Here is a 25,183-nt window from a genome sequence, read left to right on the forward strand (position 1 = left end):
GTAAGGTCATTTTGGTCGTCAGGCATTTGTTATCAGAACTTGATGATAATCACGAAGATCAAGATAGTGAAAATAATACACAGTAGCAGCTAACATTTGGGCATTTACTATTCCCTAGTCTCTATGCTAGACGCTTTACCTGTGTATTTCAATCAATTTAATCCTTTAACCCTCCCCATTAAAAGAGAGATATTATCCCAATGGGCCATCTCTAGGAAATGCGTGACAATTTCTTTTTCATCATATCCGTTCTTTTATCTTGAGTCCTGAATATCTGGGATAACGGGGGGTCTTCGGATTTGGTAGATTAACAGTAACCAGCTTCGCCTCTGAGAACATCTTAAAACAACGATCATACAGCGTACCTAATAGTGACAAACACTTCCATCCTTTCACTGAGCCTCAAGCACACACCAGTGAGAGACTGTTCAGCGTGAGGCGCGACTTTAAGACAGCCTGCCCAAGGCTCCGCCCACGGGCCCCAGCCACGCCCCCGGAGTAGGTAGGCACCGCCTCCTTCAGCCACCGGCAGAAATTAACTTTGCGTTTGCTTCTCGCGGGCACCTAGGGTTTTAGGCGAGATTTCGATAACTCAGGCAAAGCAGAATCTCGCGAGAAGTTGAACCGGAAAAGTGAGGGATGGGAGAGAATTCTGGCGAAACTCGGAAGAGGGGGTGAGCTTTTGGTTCCCCGCAAGCTTGAGATGTCCGGTGGTCTTGACTTCTTGTTTGACCTCTCCTGACGGAATGATGTTGACCCGGGTGAGGGCTGGCATCCAGCTGGGTGCCTGTGACTGAACCAGAAACTTTATCGACCGACGACGTGGCGAGGGAGGGGGCTAGGATGTGGGAACTTGGTGATCTCTGGGTTTCTCTGGCTTCAGTCCAAAGCTCTAGAATAATGCCGAGTGTTTTGACGCTTGTTCGTGAGCGTTCTCTGTCGTTTTCTCCCAAGACTCACATCCGCCTCAAATAACCTGTCTGCAGTCCCGCCTGCAGACTTTAATATCCACTCCTTTCAGCTTTGAGCACAATGCAAGCTCTTGGAGGGCTGAGACTCTCTTTGTCACTGTACTGTCCTGGGAGCTTAAAGGATATCTGTTACATAGGTAAACTTTTCTTGGATTAGTAAATGAAATAGAACTGAAAGGACGTTTCCACAGGAAACTAGAGTGACTTTTCTTCTAAATACATTTTATTTTGGAATAATTTTACATTTCCTAAAAAGTTGCGAAGATAATAAAGACTTCCTCTGCCCATTTCACCCAGTTCCCCTAATGTTAACATCTAGAGTGGCTTATTTAAATTAATTTTGTTCCTTTGACACACATTCCTGTGTTAACACCGCAATTCTGCTTTACCTTTGCTTTACATTTGAGCAATAATCATTTGGAGAAACCTTTTTTTCGTAAGTAAATAATACAGTTTTGTTATGTGTGAGGTACAGCTCCTGTTGTAAGAACTAGTAATTATCAGGGAAAAAAAAGTGTTATCTTAAGAAAAAAGACTGTACTAATAATGTTGAAGTTAAGTAAATTGGTAACATCAGAGTGTGTCAGCAGCCTTTTCTTATCATCATAGCTGAAAGCAAAATCAGAGAGGAAGGTTGCAAAACAGATTTGCAAAGTTGTATTGGATCATTTTGAAAAGGAATATTCCAGAGAACTTGGAGATGCCTGGCATACAGTAAGGTTAGTATAATTCATCTCTTGATGCTTTATGATAGAACAAGAAATAAACCCATCTGGGGGAGGGGTGCTGTGAAGATAAAAGATAAAGGAATCTAAACCTGGTTTCCATTTCCTGCTGAGGCTTCAGAAGGGAGAAGGAGGAGGAAATAGATTGGCTCATAGGAAAATGGAAAGGGTAGAAAGAAAACTTTGTAGTGATAATTTTGTTATAAGCAAAAATTGTTATGCCCTTGCCTTAAGAAATTGCTTTGATCTTTGAAACAGGACTGCCCACCAGTTTGACAAAATTAATTATACTGTAACAGAAAAATCTGAAAGAAAAATTTTGAGGGTATTTGACTAGTTTCTGAAATTCAGGAGATAATGCAACAAGTCTTTAAAGCCAACACTGCTTTATCTTAGCTGAAGTCACTCTATTTGGTAATCATGTTTCTTCCCCATATCTATAGCTGGCTGTGTTTTGAACACACATGCCTGTGCTCACACACACACACACACACACAAATTATTTAAATGTATTATAGAAAACAGAAATGAGAAATATTTAATGCCTAGATGTGAGAGAAGTTCGATTTGTATGTTTAGTGAGTTTTGTGTTTGGTCAGTATGTTGCTCTATGGGTTCTTTACATTGAGTGCCTGATACAGTATACCATACACTGTGAAATACAAAGAGCAAGACAGTCCCCAGGACCAGTTTTCAGACAGTCTGTTCATGGAGGAGGAGGCGCATGATTAAAACTATATAAACTGCTAATTCCATAAATATCCCAATAGAAATAGGCGGGAGTACCTAGTCTTATCTAACAAAGCCTGATGGTGCCAGCAGAGACCTGAGGGGAAGCCAGGTCTTGGTGATTTAATAAAGTATGAAGTGGTTCTGAAATAATTTTAGACAAATTAAACTGTTTTAGAAACTTGTAAATACTGTAATGTGAAAATGTAGTTTATAGTTGTAGTTTTATTTCAAAACTAGATTTTTAAATGGGTGTCTTCTATCACAGAGAAGAAAGAGGAATGAATAGTGAAGCGTGTAATTAATTCATGAGGTTTTCAGTATGCACAGTTACTCAAATACAGTAGCCAAATAACCAAACACCTATGGCATGCTTATTATGTGCCAGGTAATACTGACTTTTTTTGACGCTTAGAACAAACCTCTGAAGTTTGTTTCCCACTTTTCACCTGAGGGAACTGCACAGACTTTAAGTAATTTGCCCAAGTTCTCTCAGCTAGTAAGTGGCAGAACTGGGATTTGTGCCCAGGCTCTCTGGTTCATGAACTCCCACAGCTAACTCCTATTCTATATGCCTCTCATACCTGGGATGTAATTAGGCGTAAATGGATGATCTAAAAAAAAAAAGAAAAATTTCAAGAGGTGTATTGTCTTCAGACTTTATCTGGCTGCTCAGACCTGTAATGAGTTATTTTTCTATTTACTGTGCTCAGACAGATTTATAAATTATTATTTGACCCTAACCAAAATGAGCAGTCCATTTAATTAGCCATGCCTTCTGCTTCATCTACCTTTTTGTTGGGTTTTCATGGTAATTTAAGTTTTGCATAAACATGTGCTAAATTTACCATAGGCAAAAAAAAGGCTTTCTCAGCTTAGAAAGTAGTCTGAGCATGGAGGATGGCATGGAGAAATAAGAACAGAAATACTTTTGTTTTTTAACTATTTATTTGCAAGACGTAATATTGTGCTTGCAGAGTCTATGTACTTCCAGGGAAAGGTGAGTGCATTTTTGTGCTATCTAGAAAGTTAATAATTTACTCAGTATTTTTAGTTTTCTGTAGTAGTGGGGTAGGTTTAGTGTTTATTTTAATTTTATCGTTTTGTAAAAACCCTTCTTGCCCTCACATTCTTAGCAGCCCTTTGAAGTTGAGAGTTTACCCGGATTCAATTTTTGCCCTACTTGTTACCTACATGTTCTCCTTAAGGTGAGCCCATTCATGGCATGACTCTAAACTTCCCTCAGTGTGCTGTCATCTCAAGTGATGCAGCCCTTGCCAAGCTTAAGTGTTTTCTGATAACTTAGTTTCGTACCAGGCAAACTCAAAAGCATATTATTATTTTCCCGTACCAAACCTGTGTTGCCATTTGCTGCTTGCATATTCTATCTCATTTGAAGGCATCACTATCAATTCAGTTTCCTTTTTCCTCCTCCACACTTCCACTGCCTTTTAGTGAAGAATGAACCTTATTCAGAGATAGGTCTGACATTTGCCCTCAGCTCCTTGGAGGTGATCTCTAAGCCCTTGGAATGCTCTGCCTAAGAGTCTTTGTTTACCTGGGGGCTTGGGCAACGTGGGGAAGTGTAACAACGTGATGTGAGGTGGGGGCTCTGGGCCACCGTATCAGCTAAGGCTCCTGCCTCCAACCTCCGGAGGGGCTGGAGACTGAAGGTCAGCTGAGTGGGTAGTCAGTCATGTTTGTGTGACTGAGCCCCAGTAAAATCTAGACACCAAGACTCCCTGGTTGGCAGTACTCCTGTGCATATTGTCACACATCGTTACGGGGAAAGGTTATCCTTGTCCATGATTCCACTGAGGAGGACAGCTGGAAGCTTCATGCTTTGAACTGTCCTACACTCTGCATCCTGCATCTCTTACCTTGCCTGATTTTAACTGTAATAAGCTGTAACCATAACCATGAGTGTAACAGTGAGTTATAGCTTATAATATAGCTAATAAAATAGCTTTTAGCTAATAATCAACCTGAGAGTAGTCTTGGGGAACCCGAACTTAATAGTGTAATAGTAAGGGTGTCTTGAGGTCTCCCTAACTCTGTACTACCACCACACACCACTGCCCTGCCCCTATCAAAATCTAAATGCCCACCAAGTGCTTTTGCTTTTACTTGAGAAGTTTCTTAATTTGGATCTCCTTTTTATCATCACTGTTACTATTTAGTTAGGCCTTCATTGTTTCCTTACCTGACATATTGCAACAACCCTTTTCCATAGTCTCTCCCCTTTAATATTTGTTTGTTTGCTTAGTTTAGCGTCCACTTTTATGGCACTATATGCCAGACAACGTTCTAATCACTTTACAGATGATAACATAATCCTGTACAACCCTTCGAGGTAGTTATTATTATTTCCATTTTATAGATAGGAAAGCTGAGGCATGCAGAGGTTAAGTAACTTGCCCAGTGATATGCAGCTCACATTTGGAAAAGCCCTGGGAGTTTGTCTTACCCACGCTGTCATGCTGCTTCTCAATGCTGCCTTATTCCAGCATGTCACTCCTGGGATACTAGCCTCCTTTGCTCCCCCACTGTCTGCAGTATTACGTTTGGACTAAATGTCTTATCATGACTAGACAGGCTCCGTCATCTTTTCGGGACTGAGTATGCTGTTCCCTCTGCCAGGAATGATGCCCTCCTTTTCCCCTCTGTACGGTGGTTAAAGTGGGGGTTCAGATCCCGCCTGTGCATCTTGTAGCTAGTGACCTAGGAGAGTTCTTTAACATGTCTGCACCTCACTACCCTTGTCTGTAAAGTGGGAAAAATAGTATCTATTTCATATAATTATTTGGAAAGAGAAAATGAATTTACATATAAAAACAAAGTGTTTAGAATATTGTTTGACGTATAGTAAGCCCTCAGTACATGTGAGAATTATTTTTATTACTATTACTGTTATTCTTCACCAAGCTGTCCCATACGCGCTTGGCAAAATTAGTTCTGCCCTTTGTGTTTCCACTGCATTTTGATGATACAGCTGTTTTAATTCTTTCAAGGTTGTATTGTCATAATTTACTGACTTGTCTCTTCCCTGACAAGGGAGGGCCTTGAAGAACCAGTATCTTAAGACTTGTGCAAGTGGTCTACGTATGTATTCACAACTTAGGCAGTGTTTATATACCAGGCATTGTGCTAAGCATTGGGAATACAAAGATGGATTATATATAGTCTGCCCTCAAATATATATGAGGGGAGGAGTAATTGGAAATCTTTATGAACTTTGGAAATTTGTGTGCACTTTGTGGAAGGCAAGAAAAAAAGCCATAGTTAAGTCTGGCCTGTCTGTAAATAAATATATATATATATTTAACATTCTCCTCATTAACCCAGAGGTCACATAGTTCACATATAGCAGTAAAAATTATTATATAACCAGATTGCATTACCAGAATCTGTGAAGGGGTGGGTGGGGGGTGGAGTGGGCTGGTTGAGGAAGACAGAAATGAACTAGCATCTAGATTTTATTTTGACCCTTATTTGGCTTTACACACATTTTCAACCTTGATCCGTGCACACCCTGTGTAGTAGTAACTTTTAGCTCCTTTTAGACTCAGAGATTAGAAAAATTTCCAGGTGTCTCAGTTTATGGCCAGTCCAAGCCTGTGACTTGAAAGTCTGTGCCTTTTCCTCTACCAAGTGTGCTGCTTGCTGTGAAGGGTCTGGAGTCCCAGTCTTGGGAGTGTATGCACGTGTCTCCTGATACAAGGGACTCCTTGTGTGCAGTATTTTCAGCCTTTTGTTGTCTCCACCAAACACAAACCTTCACTCAGGACTCCCAATCTGAGGTACTGTGGCTAACAAATATGGACATAGATTGCCCTTCCGTGAGAAACAAGGAGGAAACAATGTCAAGAAAGAGTAGCAGGCAGTCAGCTCATTATTAGACTCTGAAGAATAGAAATAAAATGGCATGAAAACATACCTTGATGCATTTCCATGAGTTGATTTATTCTTGATTTCTAAACCAGACTTTTAAAATGATTGAATGAGCGCCCTCTAGTGGGTAATAATAGCAATAAAACAAAAGGGATTTCTGTATTTTAACCATGAACGTTTAGTGGGTTCTGTAATCTATGCATTTATACAGAACTAAGCAGTTGTGCTTAGTGATGTGTAGATAAGATAATATTTTATCCTCATCATTAGATAGGAAGGTAGAATGGAGAATAGAATAGTAAGAGAAAAGAAAATCACACAAAAGTTGAAAATCATGTTATCATATAACAAACATTGTCCAAATAATATATTATGCAATTTTCAAGGGATATATGAGCACAGGCAAGTTATAGCAATCAACTTCCAGATCCTCGGCTTTCATGTATGCTTTTTCAGGAGATTACTCTGCTTGCCTGTTGCCTAAGAGGGGTACTTATTCCCCTTTCCCAACCTGCCCTTCTACACTGTCTTTGTCCCACTTTACAAGAAGGGTCACACTTTCACCATCCTGGCTCTTCCACACTGCATTCCTCCAGGGTGTCAAAACTCCCCCTGCCAGAGACTATTGGACTGTAATTGTAAATGACAAAGGACTACCAAATTCTTTGACAGGTCAGATGGTCTCCAAGTTTTGCTTTCAGCGTAAGTAAAGGACCTCCAATTGAGTTGTCAGCCAACAGATTATTTAAAATATTTTTGAAGATATGTCATTTAGTGATTTGAGATCATAACTCAAAAGAATTTTAACAAAACGGAGACATTGTTTTAACAAAATATATTTAATTCTCACCTACTTATTTAAGTGAAGGTTTTTGTCACTCCTTCTAAAAACTCAAAATAGGAATTGATGTTGAACCCTGATCGTTATAGCACTAGGTAATATTCATTGCTGGATGTAGGAGGGAGAAAAAGCTCATTTCATTAAGAGATTCATTTCCTATGAATTTTTCCTTTTTATGTTTAAACAATTATCAAATTATTTATAGATTATCAAATCTATAAGTTATTTTGATCAATTTTGTACTAGTCATTTTATTGATGACTAATCCAGAAGTTACCGTAAAACACTTAGAGCTTTAAGGCTACAGTGAAAACAAATTTAGTATATACACGTGTGTGTGTGTGTGTGTGTGTGTGTGTGTGTGAGAGAGAGAGAGAGAGAGAGAGAAATACGATAAGGTAATAAAGATTAAAAGCACAAAAATGTATTAGGATAAAGTTATATGGGGAAATAAAATGTAAATAAAAGGGAAAGGAACAGTGCAAAATTTCCACCTGTTCAAGAAGAGTCAGTCCATGAATCTTTAAATGGACAATGCTGGGTTTCAAAATCACTCTGGTATTTAGGTTCCACTGGATAGATTTTAAAAAGTAGTATAATTTGTATTTTAAAATGTCAATTTTTACAGTATGCTGGAAATTACATCCTTAAACATATGGTGAAGATTTTGATGTCAACTTAAAATGTTCCAGAGGGTACATAGTTTTTTTCAAAATGCTATCAGTGGAAGTACTAGCAAAATATTTGCAGGTCACTGATCTTCTAGGTCCCCATTCTGCTGACTGCTGGTGTGCTTGCACTTCTGGCCTTGGAGCTTATTAAGTGACGCAGCTTCAGACTCCTCCTCATGAATCTTGAGAGGAGACCTGGAGTGTGGCGCCTGGCCAGTGTCTTCTTGAGTCTTCTAATATGTGCTCCCTCCACTGTCTGCTGCATCCATCAGAGCTTTTGAAGTGAGTAGCCACCAGCATCAGGGCATCATCCCACCAGTGCAAGCGCTGGAGGGTGTGTCTGTGTGTTGGGGGAAGACGAGGTTACTGGCAGGTGGGTGCTGAGACCCACATTAATACACAGCTTTGCTTTCTCAGGGCTGGGAAGTACCAGCCCGAGCAGCCTTAGCAGTCACTTCGTTGAATGGATCCTGTTGCAGCTGGTTCCCAAGGGCTGCGTATGTCAAGCTTCAGGGAGAACGGGGCCACTGGCACTAGGTGAGGGTTGGAGTAGAAATTCTCTTCTCTTTCCTGTCATATACCACTTGTGCTACAGTACCAGGGCCTCACACTCCTATTAGGCTCTAAAGCCAGCGGATTTTGAATCAGGGACTTCTCTTTAAACAGTGATGTGACCTTGGGTAAGTTGCCAAATCTCTGAAAGCCTCAGTTAGCTTGACCTCTAAAATGAGCATAATAGCTGCCCCTCACGGTTGTTGTGATGGTGAAATGAGGTAAGCATGCAAAAAGCACATAGTAAGCATGTGATCAGTAATTTTTATTATTATTGATATTATCAGGGTGAGATGGAGTGGGTGGATTGGGTGGTAGGTAGAGAGGCTTCCCTGGGGAGATAAAGCCTAAACTGCCCCGTGAATAGCGAGTAGGAGAGGTAAGTCAGGCTGAAGGGGGTGAGAGAGGAAAAGTCATTCCAAGCAGAGGGAGCAGTTTATGCCGAGACTGTTAAAGGCTAACGAAAACTTGCTCCAGGAAATTCAGGTAGTTCAGTAGGCTGGGTGTAGGTTAAGAGGGATCAGAAAATTTATTTGTTCTGAGCAAGAGCTTATTTTATCTAGTTGTTGAAGAATGAGATAGGATAATTTCTGAAGATTCCTGCCTCACTCTGCCATAAGTACATGTTTTTAAATCTAATGAGGCTCTCCCCCCTAGAGTCTTTCAATGACTTCTCATTTATAAGAATTTTAAATTTATAAGGTAATATTTTAAAAGTTTATCATCTTATACTTGACCCATATAATCTTCTGCCACATTAGACTACTTTTAATTCCCCAAATGCACTGTCCATCATACCTTTGTGCCTGTACACGTGCTATGGCCGCTTTGGCCTTTGCCCTGGAATTTGTATTTTCATTTCATCCTGTGGCTAATTCCTCCTCATCCTTCAAGATTTAACATATTGGATAATGTACAAGAATCAGTAGTGTTCCTAAACTAACAATCCTTTTATACAGTAAGGTTAAGTAAAATATGCAAGATTAATAATCTTTACTAAGGGATCTGAAAGAAAATGTGAATAAATGGAGAAACATATTGTGGTGAAAGTTGGAAAGAGTGAATACAATAAAATGTTAATTCTCCCCAAATTTAGTGCATTTAACATAATCCTAGTCAAAGTTATTATCTATTTATCTATACAAATATTTTATAAAATATTTTTAATTGACCAATTGATTCTCATGTTCACCTGAAACAATAAACATTCTAAGATAGCTTTGGAAATTGTGAAGAAAAAAAGAAAAAAGGATGGAGATTTGCCCTGCCAGATATTAACCAATTGAAAGTGTATAAAGCCAATTGAAAGTGTCTAGCCCTTTGTTAGCTAAGGGATGGACACATGATTTAAAGCTAAGCCACTTTAGTCTGTATTAATAAAATTATGTTTCTGAGCATTATTTCCCTGTTACTACATGACTCAAAACTCTGGATAGATATTCATCCAGTTTGGAGGGTAAGATTAGGATGGACTGACATAAGGTTTACAACCGTGGCGTTCATAGATTTCCTTTTAGGGTCCAGTGTAATGCATTGGTTCCCAAAGTGTGGTCCTGGGGATCAGCGCATCAGTATCACCCGAGAACTTGCTAGAAATGCAAATTCTCAGGCTCTACCTCAGACCTACAGAAAGCCCTGGGTGGGGCCTAGCAGTCTCTTACAGGCACTTGATGCACGCTAAAGTTTGTGAAGCATGTTTTTAAAGAGATTGTCATCCTCCGGTATAGCTGAAACACTGGGCTTCTGTGATGCACCATCATAGTAAGAGGCAGTGAAAAGAGAAAGCAATTTCACATGTTAGCCTCAACTGAAATTCACATGGCACACGTCCAGAGTCGCAGGTGTTAACATTTCAATCCAGCCATTCCTCACATAGGCCACACCAGGGTGAGTAGCAGCTGGAATTTACTTAATTGACCGTGGTTAATGAGGCTCCCAAATAACTCAGCTAGAAAGGTCAGCTCGTAAATAAATATTTCCTGCTGTATCATTTGTCAGTTGATGTGAGCTTGTGATTGTCAACAGATCTAACTGTTGGACCAAGTAAAAAATTAGGAAGGTAAATCTCTTGGAGAGGTGGGGGCAGGGAAAGCCTGCACCATCAATCCATGAGTGATTTTTTTTTTTTTTCATGAGTGATTTTTAAACCATCCTTGGTTTTGTATCATCTGAGCCACTGATTGCCTCATTAACTCTGTTACTGTAGTGTTCACTGTAGTTAGCTTTCCATACTTTTATCTTCATCAGAGGAAAACTTGAACACTCATTCCTTTAAACACCCTTTAATGATAGTACTTTTCCCTTCAGTATTAATAGACTCAGGTTTTAATTTTCTCTCTAAGAAAAACGCTTCCTTGCACAAAAAGAGTGATAGACTGAAATCTATTGTGATGGATTTTGAGGTATGTTAAAGACAGGCCATGTTTTTTTGGCAAGATAATCTGCAAGGAGGGACTAGACTGAGGCAAGTGAGGCATTCCTCTTTAGTGCAGAGCCCCTAAAACTTGGTAACCAAGGTAAATACTATTTTAATGACCAAAACTGATACAAAAGAAAAAAACCCATGATGAACAAAATATCAAAGTTTTAAATATAGACAGGAACATAACAGTACTGGGTTGAGCAATATGGGAGCCTGAGGCAAAAGAAAAAGTCTGTAATACTACTCCTGGCTCTGAAAATCACAGGTAAGTAAAGTGTAAAACTAGGACCACATTCCCTCACTTAGTAATATAAGATTGTATTGCTGTGTATAATATTAATATCCCTCTGTTTTTCTTTTTCTCTCTAGGGATCTACTAACATCTCCATCATGTTGGCAATATGCTGTGCTTCTTAACCGATTCAATTATCCTTTTGAACTGGAAAAGGATTTACATTTGAAGGGCTATCACTCACTCTTTCAAGGATCTTTACCCTACTATCCTAAATCAATGAAATGTTACCTTAGCAGAACTCCACACAGAATGCCTTCAGAAAGACACCGAATTGGAAACCTAAAAAAATACTATCTCCTGAATGCTGCCTCTCTTCTCCCAGTACTGGCTCTGGAATTGAGGGATGGGGAAAAGGTTCTGGATCTGTGTGCTGGCCCTGGAGGCAAATCGATAGCTCTGCTACAGTGTGCTTATCCAGGTAATGTACTTTTCTTTTCATAACTGACAACTTTTAAATATCCACATGTTACAAAATACTTTTAAAGTATGCGGGGAGAAATGTAAGATTGAGTTTGCAGACTTTGAAAGCCTAAAATCCAGGATAGTGTGGAAAAGAATGGAAATATTAGCTGAGGAAATAGTGTAAATAACATTTTTTTTCCAGCTACTTAATTGGCAGGTAATTGGGAACAAAACTACAACATTTTGTGAACACAAATCTATCAGATAATGTCATTAGCTGATAAGCTAATGACAAAGATTTTAAAAATTTTATTGTCACTTTTACATTTGAGAGTCTTGTATTGATATCCTTGTCATACTTCTTTTTTTTTTTTTTTTTTAAATAAATTTATTTATTTATTTATTTTTGGCTGTGTTGGGTCTTCGTTTCTGTGCGAGGGCTTTCTCTAGTTGTGGCGAGCAGGGGCCACTCTTCATCGCGGTGCGCGGGCCTCTCACTGTCACGGCCTCTCCTGTTGCGTAGCACAGGCTCCAGACGCACAGGCTCAGTAGTTGTGGCTCACGGGCCTAGTTGCACCGCGGCATGTGGGATCTTCCCAGACCAGGGCTCGAACCCGTGTCCCTTGTATTGGCAGGCAGGTTCTCAACCACTGCGCCACCAGGGAAGCCCCTCCTTGTCATACTTCCGTGCAACAAAAACATATACATTTAAAATCAATTTTTGTATCATTGGACCATAAGGTTCTAAGAGAGTTCTGTCCAATAGAAATATAACATGAAGTACATATATAATTGAACATTTTTGAGCAATCTCATTAAAAATAGAAACTAGTGAAATTAATTTTAATAATACATTGTAACCCAATTAAGTCCACAATATTATTTGAACATGTAATCAAAATAAAAATTATTAATGAGATATTTTGCATTCTCATTTTCTTACAAAGTCTTCGAAATTGGTGTGCATTTTACACTTACAGCACATTTCAGTTTGGACTAGCCACGTTTTAAGTGCTCCTAGCCTCATGTGGCAAGTGGATGTAGTATTGGACAGTGCAATTCTAAAGATTTTAAAAGTTCTTCTGAAATGACTTATCATTACTGTTAGTAGTAGTACAAAAATGATGAAATATATGTAATATACATTTTTATATATATATTTGTTAAAAGTAATGCATTCATTATATTTTTTTAATGAGACGATGGGACGTTTAAACTATTACTTTAGGTTTCCCTGAATGAAAATTACTTATGGTTAGATAAGACAGGGCTCAGCATCAATTCTGTCTGGTTTTTGTTTGATGGTTTTGTTTTTATAAGTGCAAATGCTGTTCACATAGATAAAAAGATGGTGGGAATTGTGTTATAGTAATCTCACTAGTTCTTTAAATCTCCTGAATTATAACCCTAAATCACATAGATCTCTTTCACCAAGCATTATTTTAATCATTTACTATGTGAACACTCTTTAGGTCTGTTTTTGATTTTGAAGAAGGCAAAGGATTAGAAACCATCTCAATTTAAAAAGGCTGTGTTGCCTAATTAGGAGACTCATTCACTTTCTCAGCCAAAGCACCAGTGTGTTGAACTGCCTTTGTTTGGAGGGCTATGGAGGTTTCTATGCCCTGGAACAACTTGTAATAAGATACTGGACGGGTGGGAACTTGCTCCTCATTTGTAAAGTTGGTGAAGGGCCGTTATCCCAGGAGAAGCCCTGTCCAGAGGTGTTCTCCTTTCTTAAGAAGTTGATGATCTGAAAATTAATTCTTTTGAAACTATCTAAGCCTGCTTATCCCTTAAAAAGTTGTTATGTATCCCCAGGGCATGCATATGTTAGTTTGAGGACTGCTACTTTATATCTTCCTTTGATAGCATTCCTGTTGAAATAGATTACAAACATTTTTCTGAGAACTGTGAATACAGTTGTACCAGGCATTGGTACAAATATATCAGTTAACTGTATATTTAGGTAAAACCATACTGTGTGTTTTCAAATTGTTAAAACTCTCTTATTGAAGCTTGCTGTATTGTTTTGTAAGAAATCACAATGAAAGAGATTATTTTGTAAGGTTATTTTATTATTTTTATAATTTGAGCTGAAAGTGAAATTTTATGGAATCGTGTTATAAGGAGTATTTGTTATTACTTTCACTGTGTGTTCTTTGACAGTACTCTTATTTTGTTTGTTGCATCAATTTTGAATATAGAATTTTTAGTATTGTGAAAGATGGAAGAGAAATGCCAAATTTGGGTACCATTTTGAAAAGAAGACATTTTAATCCTAGATTATCCTCATTAGTAGGCTATAAATGTTTTACATGTTTATGGTAAGGAAATTCCAGATTAGGAATCCAAAGGCAAACAGATATATTCTAGGAGTTTGAAGTGCAGAAGAATCGTCCTGTTCTTACATCAAGGGCAATGAATTACAGGCAGTGTTCCAAGTAAAGTAGCTTTTCATCTAAGAAGGGCTAATGATAATGGTTTACTAAGAAGTACAGATGTCTTCATGCTGATGCTCAAAGCCCAAATTAGGTTGGCTACAGTGCTTGAATTTGGAATGCAGAAGCCATCTAAAAAAAGCTTTTATAAGCAAAGCTTAAAATGGTGGCTGCACTAAGTGTGCATTTATCCACTGAATTTCCTTAGACCAGTACTGGCCTTTATTCTGGGCCAGGAGGCTCACAGCTTTGAATGATTAAAAAGCTCGTATTTTAGGATGATTAAAAAAATTAGTCTACTTCTCTCTGATCCAGCTGCTCCCACCTGTTAGCACAGTGAGGGATTGTCCACCGTTTTTTGTTGTTCTGCTTTTGTCAGCGTAGCCTTCATAATGTCCTGGTGTTGATAGAAAAAGAGAAGACAATTCTGATTCTAAGTAGGAAAGCATTAACATATTAAGAATGACCCAGCTTGATGGAGTGGCTTCATCAACTTTCTTGCTGAGGGCTGGCATGAAATTCTCTTTGCTGTCAGTAATACTCTTTTTACATCTAGTTGGCCTTTGGTGGTAGAGAAGATTAGAAAGACTCCTTTCTTTACTGAAATTGCTTTTGCCCTCCTTCCTGCTCCCTCATCTCCTAGAACTCCCTGCATTAGGTGCACCTTCTTTTTGGAAATAACACTAGCAATGACCATTTTGGAACATGTAGTAAAAAAAAAATAAAACATAAAGCCAAGACTCCAAAATGCTATTCCTGAAAAACCACAGTGACTTCTTCAAGAATTTTTAAAATTCACCCCTTTTTCTACTTAGCTGAAAAAAAAAAAGATTTGGTTCATCTTTGACAATTTAAGCATGAAATTCTGTCTCAGTGTAGTGAGTCTTAGTATATATATGAATCTTGGATTGTGATGCCTTACATTGTATATTTTTAAAAGTTTAACCAATATAAGCCTATTTCAAATAAAATCTATGTCTAGACCAAACAATAATGTAGTATAAAGTTATATTTAATCTGAGAGTTATTTTAAAATGCTGAATTGAGAATCTTGACTAAAGCTACAATTTAATGAAAAGCTTCCCTGATTTTCAGGTTTAGCAATTTGAATATTCTTTATTATAATGTCATGTTTCACATCAAGTCAGCCACATTTAGTGAGCACATACAATGTGCCAGGCATTGGATGGTAGGTGTAGAGCTCTGAAGGATATAGAGATAACTAAGACTTCTGTTTCCTGTGGTATGACAAACTATGTATTTTAGCCAACTCTCCTGCTGAAAATAACTTAAAAATATGGGATATAATATTAAAGAAAAACAAAATCTTTTTAAATGCATCAATGATCTGCAAATACTCAGTGGCCAAAAATTAAGAGATTGGGAACCTAGGAGGTAAATCGAGCACTGAAACTGGCTTTTCACTTGAGAGCATTTGCTTCCCCCAAAAACTTGCACGTTGATTTCTAGTGCTTCATGAACATGTGGGAATAAAAAAGAAGCCAGAGCCTGCTCAAATAGAGCATCTACTAGGAGACTAACTTACGTAAAGGTGAGACTCCAAAATGCTATTCCCTCCAATAAGGAAAACTAGGAAGAAATTGTCCTTTCCAAGGGACTGAAAGGAAAGCCTGTCTTCAACTTTGGTGGTGGGGGAGGAGTGGACATACCTCTGAAATTTTGTAACCACAGCTAAGCCAGTATAGACCATTACAGTGAAGTTGCAGAACGTTGGAAATAAAAAACCATCTTAATAACAGCCAGAGAGGACAAACTTTTTACCTTCAAAGGACAACAGTTAGACTGAGGATTGACCTCTGAGCATAATAACGGAAGCCAGCTTTCGGAGGAATGATGTTTTCAATGTGCTAAGAAAAGATGGCTGTCAATTCAGAAATATGTTCACCAAAATATCCTTGAAGAGCAAAAGTGAAATGGACATTTTGTTAGACCAAGAGAGAGCAAGAGTATAAGGTTGTCACCAACAATTCTAGAGGAAGAGGGAAAGCCATACTAGATGGAAGATAGAAGATACAAAAAGAAATGAAGAACAAAGAAGGTGGGAAATATATGGGGAAAATCTAACAGTTGTTGACTACGGAAGACAATGATAATAACATTTTATGCACTTAAAAAATGTAAGCCCAAATAAATCCCAAATACACAATGTCAGTAGCATCTTATTTAGGAGGAAGTGTTATAAGATTCTTATATCTTTTAGGAAAAATGGTGGCGATTGCCTTAATTTAGATTTTTCTTCTACATATGCATGTTAAAATCTTTAGGGTTACCACTAGAAGAATAGAAGTAGAATGTAAAATATCTAAATCAGAAAAAGAGAGAAATGGAATGAAATTAAAATGTGATTCTTTCCTTTGAGGCTCCTTAGTATTGTTAGACAGGGTGGAGGCAAGGTATGACTTCAGGGGTTGTCATGACCCTGGTTTACACACCATCACAGATGTTTGGCTTCACCTTTCCTACTACCTTAAGGCTTGAGCCGCTTGAATTGTTTCCATACTGGAGAAACCCTAGCAAAGGCTCAGGCCATCCGGCAGTTTTCTGCTGCTGTTGCTACTACTGCCACAGATTGGGGATGCCTTTGGTTGGGTGCCAACTGACAAGTAGAGGTCACCGCACCTGAGTGCTTGCTGCACCTGGGCTAGGGACTCTCTGGCTTCCTTAGTACTTGCCTGGAGGGGCCAGATAACACAAACCTGAAGTGTGTGGGAGTTATGAACTCTTGGAATGGACTTTAACCAATGAGAGGCTGGATACAGGAAGAAGCCAGTAGATTATTTGTTCTTCGTCTCTAGTTCACTAAACGCCAGTTTCTGACAAGGGTCAGTAATTTCAGACTATGGACATATCCTGAGAGACTGAGCGAAGCTGTAGCTAGCTTTATTACAAACCCTCTTATATTTGTGTTCCCTCCGTGCATGATTTACTTCCTTTTTTCTCTCACTCTTGTGTCCCTGGGACTGTACCCCTTCTATAATGTAAACTTTCGTCTTAGACTGTTTTCTAGCAATTTCAGGCTAAGACAGAGCTTTCAGACACCTATTCATAAGCTGCATTAGTGAATCCTCCACAAAACCACCCCAAAAAACCAGTGTAAACTAAATAAAAAAGAATGTACTACCTGTACAAATGCAGCTTTACGGTGATTTTCTACTCCTTTCCCCACTAACAAAATTGATGCCATCTCTTGAGCTCCTTCTGTATAGAAATTTGGAGCCCTGGTAGTGGCAAAGGTAAGCAATGCACATGGACTCTCCTATGACATAAAATATGTTAAGTACTATAGGAGAGGTACATAGTATGTTTGAGAAATAGGCGAGTCAGTCAAGTTTGGTGGAGCACAGAATATTTTGGTGAAATAATTGAGGTAGTGGTTAACATTGAACAATTCTCTTGAGGTCTCACTATTACAGACATTTAATTAAAGCTAGGTGTTTGAACTTTATTTAGTGGATGATGGGAAGCCATTACAAGTTTTTAACAGTGGAGTGACAACCAGAAAAACAACAGTATGTGTGTGTGTGTGTGTGTATACACACACACACACACGTATACACAGATATTTTTGAGCAAAGAGTTTACAGAAAGTTTTCCTACTCTGCATTAGAATTTCACCTTCAGTTAGTTCTCTTGATTTGTTTCCCTGGTAACCTGACAGAAATTGTCACTTTGTTTCTAGGCTTTTGATAAAAATGACCCTGACTGGTAAAATGAATGTGCACTGGGAGAAAGAGTAAATAAACCCTAAAGACCTGATGGGGATGCCATGCTTTGGGCCTGAGTGCAGTGACTCTTGTAATTGGGCATGTCCCTTGTGGGGACCCTGGAAGCTGTGCCTGTGGAGTTGTTAGAAGAGGTATAGGCTCCTGTGGGACATGAGGCTTTTAAACCAGGACAACTCCTGCACCTGCCCAACATGAGGCTCATCTTCTTGCACCTGAATTACCACCTGTGTGGGCCGCCACAAGGCCTTCCAAGAAAAAGCAATATCTCACCTGCCCTCTTGGCAAAGGACGTAGTTTCTGTCCTGTGTAGGATGATGCCAAATGTGGCCTGTGTGAATGTTTAGTTGAATTAGACCTGAAAATCTAATGGTTGAAAATACCACCTTAAATAAGATAAAAAAACCTAGAAATTATAAAAGTGATATGATTGACTATTAAAAAAAATTGTGAAACTTATGTACTTAAAAAGATACTACAAATAAATTCAGAGGACAATTTAGGAACCATTTGCAAATCAGATGGCAGATAAAAGGTTAATATTCAAAATATGAAAATACATCTTACCTGTTAGTAAGAAAAATATAAATAGTGCAATGAAAAAAAAAAAGGTCAAATGATAAGAGTAGGCAGTTGACAGAAAAGCAAAACCAAATGATGAATAGACAAATGAAAAGAATTGTGTTAGACAGCAAGGATTATACTACAGCATAACAAGCCATATCAGAGTAATAATAAAACTTACTTCTGTGAGAGTTTGGTGGTGGGACAGGGTAGTATTTACTAAAACTAAAAATTCCCCTACCCAAACCTATATATTCCCCTGGTAATATCCCGTTAATAATAAAAGCACATTATGAAAGTACACTTTTATAAAGATGCTTATTGAATGTTATTATTAGTGACAATAGTGTGAATGCCCAACAATTAGCAATGGTTGAATAAAGGAGGACACATTTTTTTCTGTGTACTATTTAGCAGCCTTTAAAAATGATTTATATATCTACTGATTGACTTGGTGGTATTGCCTTTGAAATATTGGCATATATGGAGAGTAATGGGACAGAGAAGTGTGTAAATATAATCCTGGGTATGTAGACAATTATATAAGCATATGTATATGGGGTAGTTGGGCAGTTGGTGGAGGGGGTAGATGAAGAGTAAGGTGAAAAAAAGATACTACAAAAATATATAATTCCATTTATATAAGTTTTATATGTGCATCTAGGCATAAAGAAATATGGTATGATTATTAAAATGTTAGATGGTGCTAATCTGAAGACAATGGGTTTTAGGTAATTTTTGATGTTCTTTATATTTTTATGCATTTAAAAATATGCTTATCTTTAAATATATATTATATGAAATTTTTGTCACTACATAATAAATATATATAAATATTTATAAATATATATTCAAATAAAGGAAGAACAAAACAACTATTTTATTAGGGAGAGAACCATTTGCTAAATGCCTTCTATTACTGAGAAGCAGCATGGCATGGTGCTTAAAAATAAGTAGGGCTCTGGAACCAAGTGTCTTGGTTTCCTGCTCTGTGAACCTGGGCAAATTACTTAGCCTCTCTTGGCCTCAGTTTCCTTATCAGTAAAACAGAAACCATAATAAAATTATCTCATAGGTTTGTGAGGATTAAATGTGTTACTACATGTAAAGTCTTAGAACAATGCTTAGCCTTTAATAGGGACTCAAGAATTGTTAGTAATTATTATAAACATTTGTTGTTACTACTTTCACAGTCCTATGCTAGATATGTTACTAAAATATCACAATTACTTTTTTTATTCCAGTTTCATTGAGATGTAATTGACATACAGTACTGTCTAAGTTTAGGGTGTAGCATTTAATCTTAACAACCACTTTGTAAGGTAGAGATGGTAAAATTTCTCCTGTGTCCTCTTAGGGCTTCTGGCTGTGACCAACATAAGACAAAGTAACAGGAGTCAAGCATACAGATTTTTTTCTCTTGGCCTTGACTCTGTTTCTGGTGATAAGAATGTTTCTTTCCTCCTGGTATAGGGAGGGTATCTTTCACGTGGGAGTACACCTCCTGCTTTCAGGAAGAAAAAGAAAGGTCAAAATGCCCTTCCGTGCATCAGCTGTTATTCAAGTGCCTTTAACTCAAAATAATCAATATGTCAAAGCAGCATATTTTGAAGTGGTGTGTTCTGAACCTCTTCACTAAGGACAGTCCCCATTTTCCAGATAAGGAAACTGAGACTCTTGAGGAGAGCTAAGTAAGTTCCCCAAAGTCTCACATCTCATAATTTGAGCCCATGTCTTTCTTATCATAAAGCCAATTACACTTTACATGCTTTTTTCCACATACCACATTTCGTTTATTTAAAATGCAAGTGTTCTGTCCTAGAAGGAACTTTATATATCATTTACTCTTACGAATATATCATTTACTCTTAAGAGCTTTAGGAGAGAACTGTGTCTGAGGTGTTGGTTGTATAGCATATGTTTAGGAATCCATAATTCTCTAAAGGTTTTCATCTTCAAAATGAAATTTGAATGAGTAAATGGTGAGAGCTTCTGAGAGGCTCTGTAGGCATGACTATGGTAAATGTTTTATGAAGTGTTTGTGAGTGTATTTCTGTTTTTAAACATAAGAGAATCATAATGTTTACCTCTGAGCCCTATTTCTGCGTAATTATGATGAACCAATTTCTTTCTGAAATTTATTTGATCAAAAGTGGAAATTTAGCAATTCCGTTGTGTTCGTTTTAAAACTTTTTAATCCTTTACATTTAGGTTATCTTCATTGTAATGAACACGATGGTCTGAGATTGAGGTGGCTGAGGCAGACGTTAGAATCTTTCATCCCACAGCCTTTGGTAAATGTAATTAAAGTGTCTGAATTGGATGGCAGAGAAATGGGAGATGCCCAGCCTGAAACGTTTGACAAGGTACTTTTATTACATTGTGACAGACTGATAGACTCCCAGTGATACCACTGTTATGTTGCTTTGTTGTTGTTGTTTTCCATCTACTTCCAGACATAGCCTCATACAATTACTCAGTACCCTGGGAAATTTTGATAAAGTGAACATGGAAGCAGTTTTCATTTGATGGTCAGAATGTTCAAAGGAAGCGGAAACATTGAGATTGGGGATTATAGAATGCTTTTTATTTCCAGGTACCTCAAAGATACTCAGGAAGAGATCAGATATTATTTGGGTCAGTACTCAAACATGTGCACAGTATTGCTTTAATTCGGTAACATTTCATATCAGAGTATGACAGTTGAAGGAAAAGAAAGCATTTCAGTAAACTGAAGTTGAATTATTAGTTCTTAAAAATAAATGCTGAGAATTCAGAAGTATAGTAACATCTGTTTAAAATGAGTAACTTTTGTAAAAGTTTCTGCTGTTATCAAAATGTGAAATACTGGTAGATATTAGTAGACTGTTAGTCCTCTCATTGCCCCTCCCCCCTAAAAAACCCAAACACTGAAAGTGCACAGGAAATTTTTCTGTCAAGTATTAGTGAAGAAATGTCATAAAGAACTTACCAAGGTGTATTTTTGGTTTTAAAATAAATTTATTTATTTATTTGCTACTTTTTGTCATGATTTACTTAGCTTCCCTATATACTTTGTGTCTGAGGATATATTTTCAGTTCATAATTGCATTACGTGTCCTTTTTTTTCTGTAGGTGTTAGTTGATGCTCCGTGTTCAAATGATCGAAGTTGGTTGTTCTCTTCTGATTCTCAGAATGCAGCCTGTAGGATAAGCCAAAGGAGGAATTTGCCTCTTCTACAGATAGAACTCTTAAGGTGAGGGCTATTAATATAAAAGCTCACTTCGGTTTCTAATATAATTTAAGTAGGCATGACAAAACATGACACAGGGCAGCTCCCAAATGGAGGGTTTCCTGTGTAGGTGTCAATAATTAATCCTCCAAAGTCTGCACCCAGAAAATTCTCAACCTCTTCCCTTTCAGCTCTTGTATTATAATGTCACCTCTGCCCCCTCCGTCCCCCCAGCCCCTCAATGAACTCTAGTGTTGCTGTGCATTGTCTTTTAAAGGACACAAATGATTTTACTATGGTTTAAAGCTGTTTGCTTATCAGGACCATCCTGAGCGTAGGATTCATCACTGTATTCTTTCACCAGAGTATGAGCAGCCCCCGTAAGAGTAGCTTTGGACCAGGACACATTTTTTTTTAGTAATGAACACATTGTTCTAGGTGATTAGGAAGTTATAATTTGTTGTTAGCACTTATCTCTCCTCTAAGAATTTTCCAGAAGGGCATGACCACCGAGAGATACTTGGTTTCTTCAGAACAGAGCCATTTTGGGACATCCTGTCCTGGTTTCAAAAGAAATTTATACTTATACCCTAGTCCCAAGTAATTCCTACTGTTTAATGTGGAACAAAAATTCTTTGGACTATTTAAAATGTAGTTAAGTGATAACTTGTCACTCATTACTTCTTACATGTGGAATGATCTTACATGTGGAATGAGAATGAGTGACAGTTTATATGCACTGCTGACAACATGCTTTACTTCCAACTTCTCATTGACTCACAACAGTGAACATATGCCATTACCAAAGTATTACAACCAGTACTAATACATGGTCTTGTTTTTGTACCAGATTATGTCTCAGCTCATTCTGGTGATTCCAGGTAGCGCCAACCAGTGGGTTCTTAAACATTTTTCATCTGGCAGTTAGACTATTCGTTTGTATTCTTCCAAGGTCAGCCTTTCATTTACTGTAACACTGAGATAGTTTGAGAATTCTATGCCACCTTTCCCTTCTACCTCTTGGGGTGTCGCATTGATCCAGCTCTTAGTCTTTTTTCTCACCTAAACTTTCTTGATCTGGCTCTTTAGTTAATTATTCCTGTTACTTCGGGCTTTGCCATTGTGATGCCTTAACACGAACAGACACTAAATCTTATGGTGGCTTATTAGCATTGTGACCTCTAATTTTTTTTTAAGCTGTAAGCAACCAGGCTTCCTGAGGATATCATTTTTCTTCCCTCTCATGAAAACTATATATATAGAGAGAAATACGTTAAAAAAAAAAAAACAACTGCTGTTATTGTGTAAACATTGTTCTGAAACTGGCTCCTTTTTGTTCTTAATTTTTCTTGAAGTCTTTTCCTTGTAAACCTACTTTGTTCTCTTCACTCTCCACAGTAAAGCCAAATCTGATCTGAAATGTAAATCTGATCATGTCGTTCTCCTGTTTGAAGTCTGCAGTGGTTCCCCGTTACTGTTAAGACTTCAAATTCCTTAGTATGATATTCACATCTTCTTTGAATATGGTTCCTTATTCTGAGGCCAGTGCATTTCCTGTTTCTTATGCTTAAGAGTTCTTCTTCTAACTCATTCTCCCCGTTCTCTTGGCTATCTCTACTGGTTCTTTGGGAATCAGCTCTGAGATCTCCTTTTTGAAGCCGTACCTAACTCCCTAGGACTGGGATTGGTATTCCCCTCATGTCCTTACCTTCATTTAAAAATATATTGTTTGCCAGCTCCTCCGCTGGACATCTACCTAGTACTTGTCTCTTTCTTCAACAAGACTGTACACCCCATAGGAGAAGGGATTGTCTTATTGTTTTTATTCCCAATATGCAATTTGGTGTCTGGCATGTAGAAGGGGGTTCAGTAAATAATTGTTTAAAAACATTAAATTACAAGGGCTGAATATTTAGAATTTACACATGTAATTAAATTTATAGCAAAGTTAATCTGACAAAAATAATGACATAATCATTATTGTACTGCATGGTAATTAGGCATAAATGTAAAGCAATTCACATAGTTTATTTTGATTAGTATCGCATTTACATAACCAAAGCATGGTTTTAGTTTCAGTTTAGTTTTTTCCTCCATTTAATACATATCCCTTAACATCGTATAGCATTTTGATCATCATCACAAAAATCATGCATCTGAGTAAACCTCACATCCGCACCGTCTTGTGCCCTAACAAGTGAGGCTCTTCTTTAGGGTCCACCCCTCTCTCCCATCATCTTACTCCCCAAAAGAAATGGCTTTAGCATCACATCACTTTAGTAGCATATTAACAGGGTGCAAAAGTGACATCTCAATCACAATGGGTGTAGGTTTTCATGTAATTATATGTGATTGTGAAAAGACCATCACACCAGCCCCCTCCCATTCTTTTCCTTGAGCAGCTACTCTGCATTCCCTGCCTCTGATGCCTGGTCTGTGTGAGAGGTTTAGGAGCCACTTGAGGCAGCTGAAACTCTGAGCCCCTTGGCTGTGTGATTATGATGGTAAAGGGGAAAGAGTGTGTGATACACAAGCTATAGTCACAGATAATGGTTCTAATTCCCTAACGTCTACAAATTTGGGGGTTGAAAAGGTAAAGGAAAAAATGATAATGCCAGCCACAATCTCTCTTTTATCTCCTGCCCCTGACTCCAAAAAATGAAAAAAAAAAAAAGACTATAGAGACTATAGTAATTTTCTCATCAGGGATAGCTCTTTTACTATGTCACATACAAAGAAATTTATCTTATTTTCTTCCAAATCTTCCTCATATAGTTATTGCCTTGTCATCCTTTAATAAAAGGCAATCCTTTTATTCCACAGTAAGAAATAGAAGGTTTTAAATGCAAGCATATGCAAGAGAATAAATACATTGATGTGTATGAGTTTTAGTCAAAAGTATAAAGGATTGATAGCAGATCCTTATTTGCATTTGCAAAGAACAATTAGAAAGCAAGCAAGCGAATATTGCCTAGCTTGATATTATAGACAGAAGATGGCACTCAGAAGGGAGAAAAGAAGTGAGAAGGATAGTTGAGTGGCAAATAAGGAAAGCTTTTTGTTTGTACTATTTTGTCGAAAACTGAATTTGTATGTTTCTGCATGTCTGCTGACAGATATGGTGCTCAAAGATATTTTATAGCTTCCATGGTTATTATTCATTCACTTTACCAGAAATCATTCATATTTACATTAAATAAGCAACCTGAATAGTATTCAGAATTTTAGCTTCTGAAAAACCAATATTCTATTACCAAATATTCTACAGCCAAACATTAATCTTACACATGTTTTTATGAATGTGATACATCAGTGAAAATCAGCACTTTAATAAAAGTTTCTTGGCGTTAAACTTTTTAAAAGGAGTAATGTAGATATGTAATAGTTTTTTAGAAATTCTTTAAAAAAGTTAATGCATGTATATAATTATATATAATCGTGAAAATAGTAATCTGATTTTATTTTGGCATGAAAAGCTTATTGGAAGGCACAGTGATGACAGGAAATCCCAAACCATATGAGTTCATTGTACACTTATTGGGGACTCTTCAGTTTATCCATACAGAGATGGAAAAATTAGAATCTTCTATTAAATTTATACAACATGAACATATTAGCTATATACAACTCTCACATGCTTCAGAAGATGAGAAAGTGGGACAAGGATATAAGGAATAATTGAGTAAGCCAGTTCTATTAATGAAGTACCATTTGAAAGTATACC

General features: G+C 37.6%; 1 protein-coding gene and 1 pseudogene across 4 annotated transcripts in view; one reads left to right on the forward strand and one right to left on the reverse strand.

Moving 5' to 3' along the window:
* LOC309628808 (ras-related protein Rab-28 pseudogene) overlaps nucleotides 1–25,183 on the reverse strand; it is a 457,231-nt pseudogene that overhangs the window by 392,830 nt on the left and 39,218 nt on the right. The window lies entirely within an intron of this gene.
* NSUN3 (NOP2/Sun RNA methyltransferase 3) lies at nucleotides 380–25,177 on the forward strand. Of its 3 annotated transcripts, XM_082392212.1 has the most exons (6): nucleotides 608–761; nucleotides 1,581–1,690; nucleotides 11,172–11,228; nucleotides 11,346–11,515; nucleotides 20,459–20,613; nucleotides 21,362–25,177. In XM_082392212.1, the coding sequence occupies exons 1-6, from the start codon at nucleotides 747–749 to the stop codon at nucleotides 21,485–21,487; spliced, it is 633 nt and encodes a 210-aa protein (XP_082248338.1). In that variant the 5' UTR covers nucleotides 608–746; the 3' UTR covers nucleotides 21,488–25,177. The 3 variants fall into 3 exon arrangements, with proteins under 3 accessions (XP_082248337.1, XP_082248338.1, XP_082248336.1); XM_082392210.1 differs by having other exon boundaries at nucleotides 11,172–11,515; XM_082392211.1 differs by lacking the exon at nucleotides 1,581–1,690 and having other exon boundaries at nucleotides 380–674; nucleotides 11,172–11,515.

Source organism: Balaenoptera borealis (assembly GCF_965194805.1).
Source record: "Balaenoptera borealis genome assembly, chromosome: 5".
Classification (NCBI taxonomy): Eukaryota; Metazoa; Chordata; class Mammalia; order Artiodactyla; family Balaenopteridae; genus Balaenoptera; species Balaenoptera borealis.

Excerpts from the sequence above, each read along its gene's own strand:
- NSUN3 (XM_082392210.1), top strand. Across the intron at positions 11,516-20,458 it reads GCTACAGTGTGCTTATCCAG|GTTATCTTCATTGTAATGAA; the intron begins GTAATGTACTTT and ends CTTTACATTTAG. Across the intron at positions 20,614-21,361 it reads AGCCTGAAACGTTTGACAAG|GTGTTAGTTGATGCTCCGTG; the intron begins GTACTTTTATTA and ends TTTTTTCTGTAG.